This window comes from Portunus trituberculatus, chromosome 39 (assembly GCF_017591435.1).
Source record: "Portunus trituberculatus isolate SZX2019 chromosome 39, ASM1759143v1, whole genome shotgun sequence".
NCBI lineage: Eukaryota > Metazoa > Arthropoda > Malacostraca > Decapoda > Portunidae > Portunus > Portunus trituberculatus.
In genome coordinates this window covers 10,722,457-10,739,301 of record NC_059293.1, presented here as the reverse complement: position 1 = coordinate 10,739,301, position 16,845 = coordinate 10,722,457, and the positions used below count along the sequence as shown (strand labels likewise).

The window sequence follows — 16,845 nt, the reverse complement described above, 5'->3', positions numbered from 1 at the left end:
GTATGTATCTCTGATCACAGTTCCTATCCTTTAAATAATCAATTGTCCATTATAACAAAGTTCCTCGCAGTCCTCCTATGTTCCCTAGTTTTCAAAGTAGTCGTCCATGAGGGACTTTATCAAAAGCCTTTTTTATGTCCAGGTTTACTGAATCCATCCATCTCTACTTTCCAGTCCTTCTTGACACATGACCATCCTGTCCTGAACCCGAATTGTCCTTTTGATGTGACTTGTTCTTCTTCCAGATGTTTAACCCATTTTTCTTTTGTAATTATTTTACACAACTTTCCCATAACGCTTGTAAGTGACACCGGTCTGTATTTTAATGACTCAGTTGCCTTTCCTTCCTTAAATATTGATATTACGTTGGCTCTTTTCCATTCTAGTGGAACTTTTCCTTCATTTAGTGAACTTGTAATTAAGGCGTTTTCAGTGGCGGCGCAGCTGGGGCAAACGGAGTCAAACGGAGGCAAGTTTTCGCAAACGCGAACAAACGCCTTTCCAAAGCATTTGCTCTCATTTGGCAAACACTTTTTAGTCAATCAGCATGGAGCAACCCCATCAACCTCATGGAATGAGATCAAGAAGGAGTTACATTTTGAATAAAACTGAATAGTTCCGACGCATTTTAGGCCATAGAAGTGGATACTGTAGATGTAGATTTACACTTACATATTGTGTGGCATACTGGAGAGAACCGATATAAAAAATACGGCGTGAAATAAATTAAGGAGCTGGTGGTAGCTGGTGACCTGTCGCATCTATCCGTCCTTGTTGTGGGTGTTGTCCGATTCCATACTTCTAGTCGTGACTTCGATACAATAATGGAGTTACTTTTCTATTATTAGGTGAAAAAATGATAATATTTTTGCAAATCCTTATATCATAAAGTAATGAATGATGGTAAAAATAGATTACCTGCTAATTATTGACGTAATTCAATTATATAGGCATCAGAAAACCGCAGCCATACATCTACAATGGAACACCTTCAAAACAAGCCCGTGTAGATCAAACCACTTCCAGGACTGAAGACCTCTTGTTTTTGATGAGTATTGTGCTGCTTGGCCCTTGGCATATACAAATGATGAAACACTGGTGACCTATAATACTCCCCATCAAGGAATAAATCTCCAAACTCTTCCACTATGCTGCTGTGTTTACGTCTTGACCACAGTGCTGGCTCAGGCAACTGATGTGTACAATAACTTCTCCCAGGGATTGAGATCACAGTGACACGGTCGTCTGGCACCACCGACGGTGTCCTCAGCACTGTCCTCTTCAGCGTGAACTCAAACATGTTTGGCCTTGCGGTGACGCTACTGAAAACGCCTTTATTTCCCAAACTGGATCCAGTAGTTGCTCTTTCCATTCTTTTAGCACCCAGCCTGATACACCATCTAGCCCCATTACTTTTCTGATATGTGTGTTTCACTATTTGATCTGCTGCAGTCTCTGACGAGACAGCCAGACGTTAGCCTACGGAACGAGCTCAGAGCTCATTATTTTCGATCTTCGGATAGGCCTGAGACCAGGCACACACCACACACCGGGACAACAAGGTCACAACTCCTCGATTTACATCCTGTACCTACTCACAGCTAAGTGAACAGGGGCTACACGTGAAAGGAGACACACTCAAATATCTCCACCCGGCCGGGGAATCAAACCCCGGTCCTCTGGCTTGTGAAGCCAGCGCTCTAACCACTGAGCTACCGGGTGTGTGTGTGTGTGTGTGTGTGTGTGTGTGTGTGTGTGTGTGTGTGTGTGTGTGTGTGTGTGAGAGAGAGAGAGAGAGAGAGAGAGAGAGAGAGAGAGAGAGAGAGAGAGAGAGAGAGAGAGAGAGAGAGGTAATGTATTCATAAAACATAAATAAGAGGGATGTAGGAGAAAATAATCAAGCATGCCCTGGAAACTAAAAATATATACTTGCAAAACATTGACCCTAATGCCTTAGGTGACGTATATGCAAGAGAATTATTTTTTACTGTGTAACGAGTAAGGTGTTATTAACGAACCTGAGCAACATCTGGTGGGAGTGCTGCACTGAACCAGCCCAGATGGTCAGCATGCTGCAACAACGGACACACAATGGATGTCTCCACAACCAGCACATACTCACAGGTGCGGGGCTCCTGCAGGTAAACAGCCATGGAACTTGGGCTGCAACATATTGATTCATTACTATGTATGCATGACTGCAACATTGAACACCCTTGTTTGCCAGGAAACTCATTAATTTTATCAGAGTGGCATCCATATGCTCAACTGCTAAATTAATTCCTTGAGCTGCAATCTGATTTGCTGGAAATAAGCAAAACAAAGTCAGCATTAAACTCACCTGTTGGACTCCTTACACTTCAACTTCACCTCCACCTGCCTTGGTGCACCGGTGACATCACAAGTTGTGCCACCTGAGTAGAAGTGGGACACATGCCTCTTACTTGGCTTGTAGGATTTCTCTGGATTCTGAAACATTTTCCTAAATTAATTATTTATCTACTTCAAATTTTATTATTATTATTATTATCATTTTTTTTTCTTTTTTTGTATGTAAGAGGAGTACTGGGCAAAGGGAAACACCTTATAGTAAGTGATCATGCTTCTATTAAAGCAGTCAATCAAACCAGTCTCCTTACCTGTGTAATCCACTTCTTGTGGTCCTCCATTTTGAAGGTACCTAGGAGGATTGAAGTCCTGGTGCCGTCCTGTTCCTCATGGTACTGCTCCACTTTGCGTCCATGGCAGTACTCGTACTTCCACCACCCACTACCCTGTAACAGGATGCAATGCCACATCAGCATTGTCCAGCATGACCTTGAACCATGACCTTTTAAATCAACAATTTCACTGTAATGATTAGCATTTATTCATGGAGAAGGTTCATTTATATTCTTAAAATGCTTTTTAGTTCTTGTAATTGCAATAGTTGCAATGATTCTCATTGTAATCAAATTATCTCATCCTATCGAGCTCTTTCTTGATCTTGGGCATTTTTATGTTTGAGAGATTTTCATTCTAAATGAAGACTGACAGATTCCAGTGATCCTATAAGTTACACTTCAATTTGAAAATACTTGAAAGCTTATCAGCACACTTGATACCACATCCATCCTTTAATTTACTCCTGAATACATTGGCACTATTCTTCAACTGCTTCTATCTATCTGTTCACCTATTCTAGCTATACTCACATCCTACAGACAGCAGGCACACCAACAGGTAAAAGCAATTATTCTGATTGTGGGAGTCATCATGCATTCCACTCACCCCATGAAGGCAATAATCTCCATTCAGGAAGTCCTCTACTAGCTTCTGATCAATAGCTGGCTGAGGTGAAAAGAGGGGCACTCGAGGCTGTGGTTCAGAAGTCGAAGAGGAAAAGGTAGTAGTAGTGGTATCTTCCTCCTCCTCGTCCTGAACCTTTAACTTTACAGAACCACTGGAAGTGTCACCAGCCAGCTGTGGGGAACATGGGAAATGTTTGGTATTCACTACAAATACAGCTGTTGCCATGAATTTTTTGGGCCAACACACCTTGACAACATCACCAACAAGCATTCCTACAGTTTTAAAACAACTACTTATTGTACAGTAAACAAAAGTATTTACATCTAATTTCAGGGTCTGAGATTCCCATGGAACTCCAGAAAACTATTCACCAGTTTAAAGTAATAACTGATAAAATGAGGTGCAGATATTCTACAAATTTCCTGAAAATCATAGCTTGCATAATTATTATACCATTTGTTCTACCCTAAACCCACACCTACACCTACACCTACACACACACACACACACACCATTCTCCAAGACTAAGTGAAAATTTGACTGATTGATGATGGAAATATTAGTAGCTGAAAAAGTTCACACAATGATGCAGCCTAAGTACAAATACAGTTTCAGTATATGATATAATTGAACAGATTAGTAAGCTTGAAAACTGATGAATCTGACAGGAGAGATTGCCATCATTTAATAAAGTAATTATGAATATGAATAGTATTCTAAGACCTCTTATAGTTACTCATTTGGAGATGTGTCCAGCTAAGCAAGTGCAACGGACTGAGCCTACTTGCTAGGTTTGCTTTGTAAAAATATGTATATGTGTATATATAGTACAGATCACAAGAAAACTTATTTAGTGCATACATTTTTTTTTTTTTGTATGTAAGAGGAGTACTGGGCAAAGGGAAACACCTCATAGTAAGTGATCATGCTTCTATTAAAAGGATCATCCACATAAATCTTTAAAAAATTAATAACTTCACTGATTTTAGAAAATATATAGTGCATGGGCATTTTAAGGGGATCATCCACAGAAATCATTAATAATTAACATGTTAAAAGATTTTACATTAACATAAGTATTCATTAATCATAATAATTGTAATCAAATTTAAGGTTATTTGAGCCATATATTTTCTCTTAAAACCAGGGAGAAAACTGATTTTCAATATTGTAATAAATTTTCAATTTTTATGAAAGTACACAAATGGCAGTGGACACAGGGCACTCATTACTGTCCTCCTTCAGTACTGCTGTGATATACTGACATCCCATACACAAGAATTATTTTTATCCTCTAGTCAAGAGATCAATAAATGTCAAAAGGTTTAAGCCAAGGTAAGGTTTCCTAGGCCTTCATCTAATAATCTGACCAGTTGTGCTCTGCCTCACTGATCACAGACTGAGCACAATCACATTTTTTCTTTGAAATTGTCACATTTAAAACAAAAGTGAGCTCATTGAATAATTTGGATAAAAAAAAAATAAATAAAAAAAATAATATATAAAATAAATCAATTGTTGCAGAAGATCCCCTTAACTCAGCTTTGGTATGACATAGCTGTGTCTGTATTTAACAGTAACATGCTCAATAAACACTCAGTAGTTACTGGTACCTATGCTGCCTTCCATTTTTTCCCTGCACATTCCCACTCACTATTGCGTCACTGGACCGCAGCTTCAGACTCTCGGCTTCAATTTGCAGCATGTTGCGTGGTCTCTTTGGGCTGCCCTCCATGGGAATGCAGTGCAGATTTGTCAGGAGAAGTTCCCGGGGCCTGGGGACAAGTGGCAGTGTTATACTGAATTGCTTTCTAGGGATGAAGGATTTAGTTGTAATTATAAAACTATGTCCATGGAAAGCCAAGATATGTAAAGAAAAGGAGACACGGAGAGGAAGGTAGGGGTAGGCACAGTTACCCTGACCCCAAGATAGAGTGCTTGTGCTTTTTTGTGCCAGGGATGGGAAGCATAGGATGAGGGTGTGTTTGCTGAGTGCAGGCATAGGATAGGTAGCAGATTGGCTAGACATATGCTTGGGAGAGGATGGTGACCAAATCTATTGTCTTTCTCAGTGCAGGAGGTCAAGGTCAAGACTAGGGAGCTGTTCCATAAGTTTAGACACGCTTTGGATATGATTAGGAACAAGGGACGGGTTCCTGTGGTATGTAGTGTCTGGCCAAGTAAGGAAATTGGTGCCGAGTGGCTGTCCAGAGCTATTATAGTAAATCGCTGGATCGCGGATCATTGTAAGAGTAATAGACGGATAATGACAAATGGGACCACTTCTATGACATTCACCTTGTATGTCAGGGATAGAGTGCATTTACCACATAATCAAGGTGTTTGAGATGGGAAGGAATTGGTTTTCAAATAGAGTGGTGGATGAATGGAATGGATTTGGCAATCAAGTTGTTAGTACTGAGTAAGGTAAGAAGATTAGACTGATACATGGATGGGGATGACAGGTGGCAATAGGTAAGCATGTTTCATACAGGGACTGCCACATGAAGGTTTGATGGCTTCTTGTGTGCTTATTAAATGTACAAGTTTGTCTTTCTATGAACAATACCTATGGTCATTGCTTGAAATTTGCTTTATTTGTGTGTAATGTTGCAAGTGTCGATAAGTCAAATAACTACACCTTTCCGTGCATTCATCTGCATCACCTGCACACACCACACCTCCATAGGATAGTGAATAACAACTCCCACAACTTTTATCACTCTTTTAACAATAAACTTTCTAGAAGTAACATATATTTGCATTTTGTTTAGTCTTAGTTAAATAAGGATGTCTTAAGGGCTTTTGATGAGGGAAGCAAAACATTCACAGATATTTGAAGTCTGCGAGGAGCTTTGTTACCTAACCTCTCTCTATTTCAAGGGGCAACAGTAGTACGTAATAATTGCATGTATCAGGATACCATCAGCTTATATTATGATAGTTTAAGATAGTAACAATAGGCTTGAGAAGTATCCATCTGTCTTTCATGGCCTTTGATGGCTTAATTGGAATGCTACACTTGTGAAGATAAAGATCTACCAAAATTTGCTCACATTAATTCATCTTAAGCTCTTCATAAGATCACTAATAGTAAAAAAATATAGCACATTTCTTGATTTTTCATCAACATAATCTTCTAAGATTCAATACAGTAATGACAAAATAACAGCAAATAATAATTTTTCTCCTCCAAGAATTACAACCTACCAAACCAGAAAAATCCTATTAGAGAGATGACAAAAGGACAACACAACATAAGTTACAAGTACATACATTAAAACCTTGCCCATTCCAACTTGCTAAACACACACCTGTACAGAGGATGCTGGCAGAGGTTAGGGAAAGGACGACAATCTCATACTCGCAACTGTATGTCTCCTTGATGCTGTAAATGTCATGCCTGCCTTCCTCGTAGCACACAAAGAGCACATGACTAGTTCGTGGCCGGCCAGTCACGTCACAGATGGAGCCGTGTGTATAGTTCACCATAAAGTAAGGAGTGTCCACCCCCTCAATCTTGGTGGTAGGAATGTTGGCACTGACAGGAATCTCTTGAGTTATGGTTTCTGCCTGCTCACCTGAAGATGCATGGCAGGATTAAGGCTTGTATTCTAAAACTTTTCTTTGGCATTTCATCTTGAGTACTCTTAATTAATATGTTCTAGTGGAAGGATTCTTTACTGTCAAATGCTGAATGACTGCCATGAGAACCTGACTAGATGATAGTGTAACAGTTAAGCATGATGGGTCAAGTAATATCCTACCTTAATTTCAGGATATCTTAAGGAGAGAGAGAGAGAGAGAGAGAGAGAGAGAGAGAGAGAGAGAGAGAGAGAGAGAGAGAGAGAGAGAGAGAGAGAGAGAGAGAGAGAGTGTGTGTGTCCGAGCCTTATATCTGAATGAGGTATGGGTCAAGTTCTTAAGACTTCATATGCATACTGGGAATATTGTGGATGGTGACAAGTAAAAAAATAAAGGCAAAGAAAACAATCAAACCAGAAGATGGGAATAAACTGAAATAAAGATACTAAATAAAACTAAGAAATACATACAAAAAACACTAAAAAATAAGATGAAAATACTACATAACCAGAATAAAAGAGAGAGAGAGAGAGAGAGAGAGAGAGAGAGAGAGAGAGAGAGAGAGAGAGAGAGAGAGAGAGAGAGAGAGAGAGAGAGAGAGAGAGGAGTGGAGGGGGAGGGAATCCACACACTACCTACTGAGAGAAGCGAGACTTTCCTCCGTGAAGATTCCGAGAGTGAACTCCAGCAACTGTATGTTCTTGCCTTCCCGCTCCTCCCGGTACTGCTTGATGTGGCGGCCATGACACAACTCATAGGTCCAGTAAGGCTCAAGCTACAGAGAGAAAAAATAAGACTTTAGAGTTTCCAATATTTAAAGCTTCAGACTATGGTTTTAGAAGAGAGTAAGCAGAAAACTCCAGAGGGAGCAGTACACCCACAACATTGTACAAATTAATAACTTACAAATGGCCATCTAGAACCTAATTGGTATTTCTGCTGCTTAATAATGATATGCAACCACTCTCCCTCTCAGAGTTACCACTAATCAGGTTGTCCAGTTTAGATTTACATACAGAGATACGCTCAAACACTTCATGAGACTTTAGTGCATAACAATTCAGTGTGCTAGTGGCGTGATGAGTCATGTTGTTGTTACCAAGACTGTGGTGGAGGAGGAGACTCACCCGCAAGTTGCAGGATTGTTTCTTGAAGAGTGGCATCAGTAGTGCTATAGGGCTGGGACCTTTGTAGATTTTCTGTTTGTCCTGTCAAAGATAAAACAATTATTGTGAAGATGATTGTTCTACCTGGTTATATTCTGGGCATTTCCCTTCAATATTTTCATCATTTATTTATTATTATTATTATTTTTATTTACTATAGGAGGAGCATTGCCTAAGACAATAAAAAAATGGAAAAGAAGGTCCACTAAGATATCACTTCCTAAAGAGATGTCAAAAGGACAATACAAAGTTGGAAGATGAGTATCTTGAAACTTCCCTACTGCAAGCCATAGGAGAGAAATCCAAAGCCATGCAGATAGCAAGATCAGAAAAGCAGGTACAAAAATAAAAGTATGCTAATCTGTGTTTGCCTATACACAGATTGATAGATTGATAAAAAAAAAAGAGATAAAAATGTAAAGGGAGTTCAGTATTTTTCTGGTAAGGAGATTCATAATTCTCATATCAATCAAATACTCATACTTGTCCTGAACACTTACACTGTTGTCTCCATACTTGATGGGCACCAGACACTCATATCTCTCATTCATGGAGCTTGTCATCACCAGCTTCTCATAATCTGGTGAATCCTGAGGGAAGAAAAGTGAGCCATGACAAGAGTTACATATACACTCTCTGAGGACATTACGGTGACAATTAAGTAAAATTTTATCAGTTTCAACCATTACATGCAGAAATTACCATTCTTAAGTTTTATATATGATCATCTGGAGTATTTCAATCTTTAACTCAAGCTGATGCAAATTAAGAGTAACAATGGAAATTAATTTTTAAATATTATTTGGCATAACCATCTCAAGACTTGCAATGTATGCTGAACAAATATTGGAATAAAAAAATACAATAATTATTCATATTAGATCCATATTCCTCCACCCACCCCACACCACCCAACCAAGCTTTGCAGCGTGTGAGCAATTTAGGGTGTTAGGTGGTGGACAAAAATTCTGTGAAATATGGGTGTTGAATACTGAATAGTCTACTGGAATTTTATCTAATATTGCTAATTTTTCTAACTTAACCTATCCTAACTGGACCACCCGCCCTGCTTAAACCAGTGGCACTTCCAGGATTTTTTGTTGGGGTGTCTAACCTAGGTTAGGGTAGGTTGGTTTGGTTGGATAAATCAATTTCCACAGCAATGGCCTAACTAATTAACATTTTTTACTATTCTAAAGCCATACTATTGACATTTTATTACTTTAACATGATAATTTCCCTTAGCTTAAGTTCATAGCCCTGCCCACTAGTGAGGCAGTCTAGCCTAGGCCTAATGCATGTGATGGTAAATATGAATTTCCAACAGCAAGCATACATAAAACATTACAATCCACAATAAAACTCGATAAACATCAATAAAAACAGTGAAAATCAATTGTAGCTTGATCTACACAATGAATATATATATTTTCCCAAATAAAATATTGCTAATAAGGGTCTGTCACACCAGTATTCTTCTATATTACCCAATTATAGCCTACAACATACACTGCACGGAAATTTTCAGCAAATAATAACTGAATGTTGCCAAATGGAATAAGGTACCTGTCACCAAACCAGAGATCAAAATAATTGGGTAGCACTAACTTACTTGTCGGGCCAAGGATATGTTCTACACTTTGAAAATGATCAGTTGCTACTGGTACTGTACTGGCAGATTAAACTAATTTATACTTAGGGTACATAAAACTTGTTTTTAGTAAATTCCCAATATGTAAATACATTTCATAAATCTGGCCATGAACTAATTTTCTAGATTAAATTGATACTGAAAAAAAAAAAAAAAATATCATAATAAAAACAGACTCAATGTACACAAAGTTATGAAGAATCCAGTTTTCCTTTGTCAGATGGCAATGAAAGAAAGCTGTTAAATCTACTCTAAAATCATTACAGAGGTGACTCTTGTTTACACAATGACTAAAAATATAACTGAATTTATGTTCTTTTCCTTTCCTTTTTCAAATTGTATTACAAATATCATACTCAGTAACTGAGAATAATCAATCAGTCTAAAAGAAGCTGCTGTGGAGGATTGGGTGTCCAGACACCCTAGATCTCCCCCTCCACTGTAAACCAAACTTAACCTAATGAAACACCTAAAAAAAAATATGTCATTGTGCCTTACTGGTGAGGTGAAGGAACTAGTTCCTCTGGGTAATGGAGGTGTGAACAGTTTTGCAGCTTCAATAATAAACCCGTGGAATCTCTTCTTTATGTCTGTATTTCACACCTTAAATATTGTAGTTGTTAAATACCCTACATATTGACTTTTTTCTTCTTCTGAACATTGGTACTGTTTGCTACACTTTCCTCCACTGGGTAGCTAGCTATATTAAAGAACGACAGTGAGCCTCTATCAGAAAGCCTGACTTGTCTAAAATAAATGAAAAGTGTAACTGAACCTACCATTGGTGGCCCCACGATTGGCAGTGTGTGAATTAAGGGATTAGCTCTATAGATAGGTACCATGAAATCCTCATATGCCATTACTTAAAAATCTGTTATAAACAATGTTTGCTTTCAACTAGTGCACAGCTCGCTGGACTTTGAAAATCTCAAATTTCGCCACACTCCAGTGCTATTAGTCATACTGCACGTATGCCCTGCAATTTTTCTATGTTTATGGCAAAGTCATCGATCCTTCTACATGACACGAGTTTTGTGCTTGTATCTGATGCGTCTGTGATGGAAAGTTCCATAAAAAACATCTAAAATTCTTTTTAATTTCCCATCAACAACAATCAATGCAATGAGAAAATACACAATGATTTCACTACAGCTATGAATGTAACGATCCACACAGTAGATAATGCTACATGAAGTGTTCTGAATCACCCTGGATTTGATATCTACCCGAGCGGGTGACTTTAGTGTATCGCTGCTACGTGTCTGCTTCGTTTCTACTCGAGATGGAAGGAGCCTGAATACCAGTCTGCCATTACCCAGCTGCCTTCCATACCAGCCACATTTACATTCTGGTCAGCTACCCAGACCTGAATCTGCTCTCTCACAAGGTATCATGCTTTTTTGCATTTTGAAGAAGTGTTAATGTAAAAAATGTGACTGTAAAACCCAGGTGAAATGGCATAAATAGGCTCACATGGTTTGTTTTCACCAGTGAGGAAGAAGTGTGGGGAGAAAACTCACAGTGCCAAGCATATGGTCCGAGTTAGGTGTTAGGGTAGGGGGTTTCACTCATTGTTGAGGTCAATTTGACCCTCCTTGGGTAAACCCAGGTTGTGTTAGAGTAGGTGCACCAAGTTGGATGTCATCTGGTAGGGCCAGTTAGTGGTTATTGAGGTGTGTGAGTGAGTTGTGGGGTGCCGTGGTGTATCAGCCCCAGTGTTCTTAACACATTAACTGCCATATGTACCACCGATGGTAGATTTCATATTTTCAATAACTGCCACGTGTACCACCAGTGGTACATTAATGAGATTTTTCCTCTTCCTTTTTAAGCAATATTTCTAACAAAATAATAGATAAAATGCAGATACAAACATTTCAAGTGATGGTTTATTTATTAATTTCTTCACAACTATAGCATTGAAAGATATCATGCATAGGAAAACTGACATTTTTTGCCTTAAAATAAAAAACTACTTTTCCTTATAAACACAATGTTCTTTGAATTTCATATACATTTCCTTACATTCTGTAACAGAAAAATAGCACATTAAAAAGTATCAAACAGTATTGTTCAAAAATCAAAGTACAAAAACGAATAAAATCTATCATCGTTTGCCTTGTAAAAGAAAAGTGCTATTAGTTTCCTTAACTATCAAATCAACAACCTCATCAGTAAAATAAATCTTGTAAACATCAATGGGCTAAATATTTCTGACAGATGATGATGATAAATTGTAATGTATCTGCTGGCTTTCTAAGTATACAAATTCTGGTGTGCCTGCAGTGATGTTTTGCCATGCAGTGTGATTAGAAGTGGCAGGCTGTTCATTCATGGTTGCATCATTTGATGAAACACTTGCTGAGTCACTTATTCTGCTTGCATCAGATTCATCACTTGATTGCATTTCCTGTGGTGATGGTTCATAGCTTTTTCCCCCGTCACACTCATCGGAAGATGATGACATCTTGTCATGTCCATAAAACTGATGAGCCTCCATTGAATGGTTGTTTTGTGAAGCATAAAACTTAAAATTTATGGCACTGAACCACATTTAGCCTAATAGCTAAATTATTCAACATGAATGATATTTTTATCGCCATTTGAGCCATGGGTGCACCGTAGGATTTTATGACCACTAGTGGCTCATGTGACGCTGATGAAGTGCTCAGACTAATGTATTGCCATATGTACCACCCTTGTAACATGACTTTAACAGGTCCAAGAGAGTCTATTAGGACCCAAATGCATCCCCACCTTATCACTTCACTGCTGCCACAGCACTGACTGTGACTGCGTGGTAAACATCATAGCGCTAAGAGGGAGTTCCAGAATGGGCTTATGGCGGTTAAAATGTAAAGTGAAAAAGGGGATGGTAAATCTTACCAAGTATTTTTAAATACCCCTCTTTGGAGGCATGTGGGGAATTGGGGGTTTTGGGGGGGGAGACAAATTTTGCAAAATTTGCAACCCAAAAAAGTCTACAAACCCCCTCAGCCTAAACTAGCAGGAGTGCTGCACCCCCCAGATCCTCCCTAGGATCTTTACCCTAATTTAACCAAACCTAACCTAAATGTCTTCTAGTAGGAGGGAGGGGTTATATGCTCCCCAGAATGCCCCCTAGACTAAACTAACAGGCGGCTGTGCCCCCCAGACACCCCCTAGAATCTTTACCCTACCCTAACCTAACCTAAATGTCCAGCACAGCCACCATTCCGCACCCTTCACACTGTTTTTCTTTCTAAATAAGCTTGTGGCGGACACAGAAGTTAAAGAGATCCTTCATTTTACTACAGTAATGCAAGCAAAAGTCAATTAGTCCAATATTGCAATCCTCACGCCTGTTTGCTGCCATCACATCAACCATTGTGATCATGAAGCTGGTTAGCCTTGCAGGTGTCAGGTGATGCGAGTACGCAGGTCCACAAGTTTTGCCTTCTAACTGGCCTTGTGATTGGCAGGTGTGACGTCATGTTGTACTAAGTCACAGTGGCCGCATGCTCACCAACATCCGAACACCTGCACTTACCAAACTTTGAGAGCCTGTGTAGGACACATTAAGGTCAACTGCCAAATAAAACCACAACAAACATGTTGGGCATAAACTACTTCATCACTAAATGTCAGTATTTTACAGCTTTGTTAGGAGGTGCTATTAGTAGAGATGTACCGATGCATCGGTATCGGTATCGGAATCGGTATCGGCCATTTTTTTGGGTATCGGTATTGGTATCGGATTATTTTATGCCGATACTTCCGATACCTAAAAGGAATTTACTACTTAGTGATATATTCGATATAAGATATTGATGATACCAAATTAATATAATATGGCGTATTAAGTTTCCGTGGTGATTACCGTCTGTCATAGAATACTGTTTTCTGTGGTAATAAGCCACAACTTCTAAATTGGACGTGTATGAAATGCGTATAGGCTGAACTCCGGCATCCTGTCACACGGTCGGTCATGAGTCACCACGCATTCTCACTGTCTCTCAGTCAGACGCTGCTCCTCCACCCACACAAAGTTCACACAGGTGAAAAGCTTATGTTTTTTTTTAACTATAATCTAAGAATGTCAAACTTCAGATATTGAGAATCCAACAAAATTATTTGGTATATATATATATATATATATATATATATATATATATATATATATATATATATATATATATATATATATATATATATAGTTAGGCATTTTGCATTATTGTAAATAACAGCATATTCTTATTTGATTTATAATTAACAGTGCTAGTGCTAGCCTTTTCCAAGATATCATACTGGAATAGGTGGAAGCTCGAATTATATATGTATATTAATTTTAATGCAAGTTTAATTTTTGAGTTACTTGTGTTAACCTAAGGATGTAAAAATTCCATAACTAAGAAAGTAACGATTCTGTTTTGTAATCATGTGCATTGTGTATAATTTGTTGCATATTAATTATTTAAGATCATAGCAATACACTAGAAATTTAGAATAAACTAACTTTTTTCTATTTAATTGAAAAGATTAGGTGAAAGCTCATTTTTCTGAATTGGTCTACTAATGTCTAATGAATTAATATCAAAGGATGTCAGAGTTAATTAAAGAGAAACATACACAACAAAATGAGTTTCTTTTGCTAATATTTTGTATCTGTTTTACAATTTTAATAATTTAGAAAATATTTTTGATTGCCAAAATATTGTCAATAAAATTAATAATGAAAATGCACAAGACCAAATGGTCGCTAAAGGAGTAAGAAGTAAGAATTTAAAATAACTGACAAAAATCAGAAGACTGAGAAGATATTCATTCCAATTATATACTGAGTAATTTACCTTTGCAAATGGCTTCAAAAAGCTTCTAGAATTGCTCCTATTTCACAAACGTTCTCAGAAGGACTTACAGCCTCCCATCTGATAACGCTTGCCGTCCACCAACTTATCCTGGTGTCCAGTGCAGTAATCACTATAAGTAGCAGTATCAGTATCGGCCAAAATTTTGGTATCGGTACATCTCTAGCTATTAGTAAGATCATCCAAGGGGATAAACAAATAAATGTAAAGCATCAGCAAGTGCTTGTGTTGTGTTCCTGGCCCCGGTGGTATTTTGTGCTCCATCTGATCACACCCTCGCGATTTGCTGTGACTACTCGCACAGCTAAGCCTGTCTTCTTGAGGAAGGCACTAGTGTGGCAAATAACAGCAGATTGTCATGTGGGGTGAACACCAGCTGCCAACACCAGGGTGGACAACTAGAAGGTGGTGACTTCCTGAGTAAGGAGTTCAGTGTGTGGGTTAGCGCGATAGGGGAGGGAAGCGTGGGCACTGCAATATGAAGAGTTCTATCTGTTGGGGGACCATGTCACATCAGGGGACAGTGAAGTTCATAATACAGACGCAGGCGGTGCACGTATATGAGCCTTGAGTCTTGTGGCAATTAATCAATAAGCTTTGGTATTAATTTCCTTGCACAGCAGCCAGCACCACTGCACCCCTCACCACACCCCTACTCACCAGCAGGCCCGCATCGCCGCCACCCCAGTTGAGTCTAAACAGGATGGCATCGTCCAGGCCCTTGATCTGGTTGGCGGCCAGGATTGTCGGGGCAAGGGCAGCTACACACAACAGCAGTCTGAAGGGTCCACGGGCCATGGCAAGCCAGGCACGACAGGAGCCTCCCTTGGGCCCCTCCATTGTTTACCTCGCCATCACTCGCTCACCATCCAAGGACCGTCTATACTTCCAAACTGTACTATCGTTGCCTTTTCGTAATGTTAGTGATTATACTTAATCATAAAATATTGTTTAATGATATTTGAAATGTATAATCAAGTTCAAGTAAATCTCCTAGCCACTCCGTGTGATGATTATTGGGGAAATGCATGGCATCCCCTCAAAAATTACTGTTACTCTTATTATGCAATTAGAACAAGCTGATATTGAATAAAAGAATAAATCAATAATTCTGAATGCTATTTACAGTGTATTTTAAGGTTTTTATGAATATCTTCATTGCAGTATATTAAAAAAAATAAATGAGGAAACAGTCCCGGGTAAGAGTCGATGAGCAGCAGCGAGTCCCCGAGTGACACGAAGCGGTAGATGACGTCACTCGGTCCGTCTTCCTAAGCACAGCAGAGAAAGCCAACCAGACTCACCTTTGACCCTTCTGAGTGATAATGAGACTTGTTATTCAATTCTACTTACATTACATATATTTGTCGAGCATTAGTAAAATCAGACCTTACAAAGCAAAATGGCCTGGCCACTGTCACTGGTCTTTAATAATTACGTAAAGTCATTCATACCTGTGCTTCAGTAATGCCATAAAATTCATTGTCAAGGGTTTAAAGAATGCTTGTACACGTAACAGCCTTATGTCTTCCGCTTTACTGAGTAATATAACTCTAAAAAATAAACCATCAAACTATTCTGAACAAGACGTATAAATAATTGTGATTATTGTAACTATCGTTACCATGTTTCTGATAAGAATCTATGTATCTGAGGTTAATTCTCCCCCTTTCCCCCGAAAAAAAAAAAACATTATCCATTATAGTAAGTATTAGTAAATCTTTAATATGCATATCACAGGAAGTAATACTAGTGGTGATATGGGCCCTAATATGGGTACCACTATAAATAAATAAAATTCTGCGCCGCTTATGGGTGGAACCTGAACAGCGCTTTCCTTACTCATCAAGTATACCTACAAGCGCTATAAGATATATATATATATATATATATATATATATATATATATATATATATATATATATATATATATATAATATTATGTTAATTGTTTCATGATTCACAGCAAGTATAATGCATTGGAAGCGTATTATCAAACCACCAACTAGCATCTTCCGATTAGCTTTGTGTGTAATTAGTGTATCATTGAATTTCTATGCAGCATCTTGGTATGTAGCTGCCGGTCAGTTATAGGTACTGTACCTATTGGTGGCCTGCGCTGCGGAGGTAATAATTAAGGTGGTGTTGGTGATGCTCTGTATAAACGTTGCGTCATATTTCCATGCATTAGTAGTAATGTGAACAAACAGGTGTGTGTGTGTGTGTGTGTGTGATGATCACGTGGCGCCAGCAAGGAGATAAGATTCAGGTTTTGGGAGGAGGAGGAGGAGGAGGAGGAGGAGGA

General features: G+C 38.7%; 1 protein-coding gene across 1 annotated transcript in view; it reads right to left on the bottom strand.

Annotated features, from left to right (window-relative positions):
- The window catches only part of LOC123515354 (endoplasmic reticulum lectin 1-like), a 29,765-nt gene extending 14,319 nt beyond the window's left edge, over positions 1–15,446 (bottom strand). The window contains 11 exon segments of the mRNA XM_045273855.1: positions 2,019–2,163; positions 2,342–2,469; positions 2,640–2,774; positions 3,271–3,462; positions 4,946–5,066; positions 6,606–6,636; positions 6,639–6,872; positions 7,516–7,651; positions 8,004–8,084; positions 8,543–8,632; positions 15,201–15,446. Of these exon segments, the coding sequence (XP_045129790.1) occupies positions 2,019–2,163; positions 2,342–2,469; positions 2,640–2,774; positions 3,271–3,462; positions 4,946–5,066; positions 6,606–6,636; positions 6,639–6,872; positions 7,516–7,651; positions 8,004–8,084; positions 8,543–8,632; positions 15,201–15,380 (1,473 nt within the window). The 5' untranslated portion in view covers positions 15,381–15,446.
- Between the last annotated feature and the right edge of the window lie 1,399 nt (positions 15,447–16,845).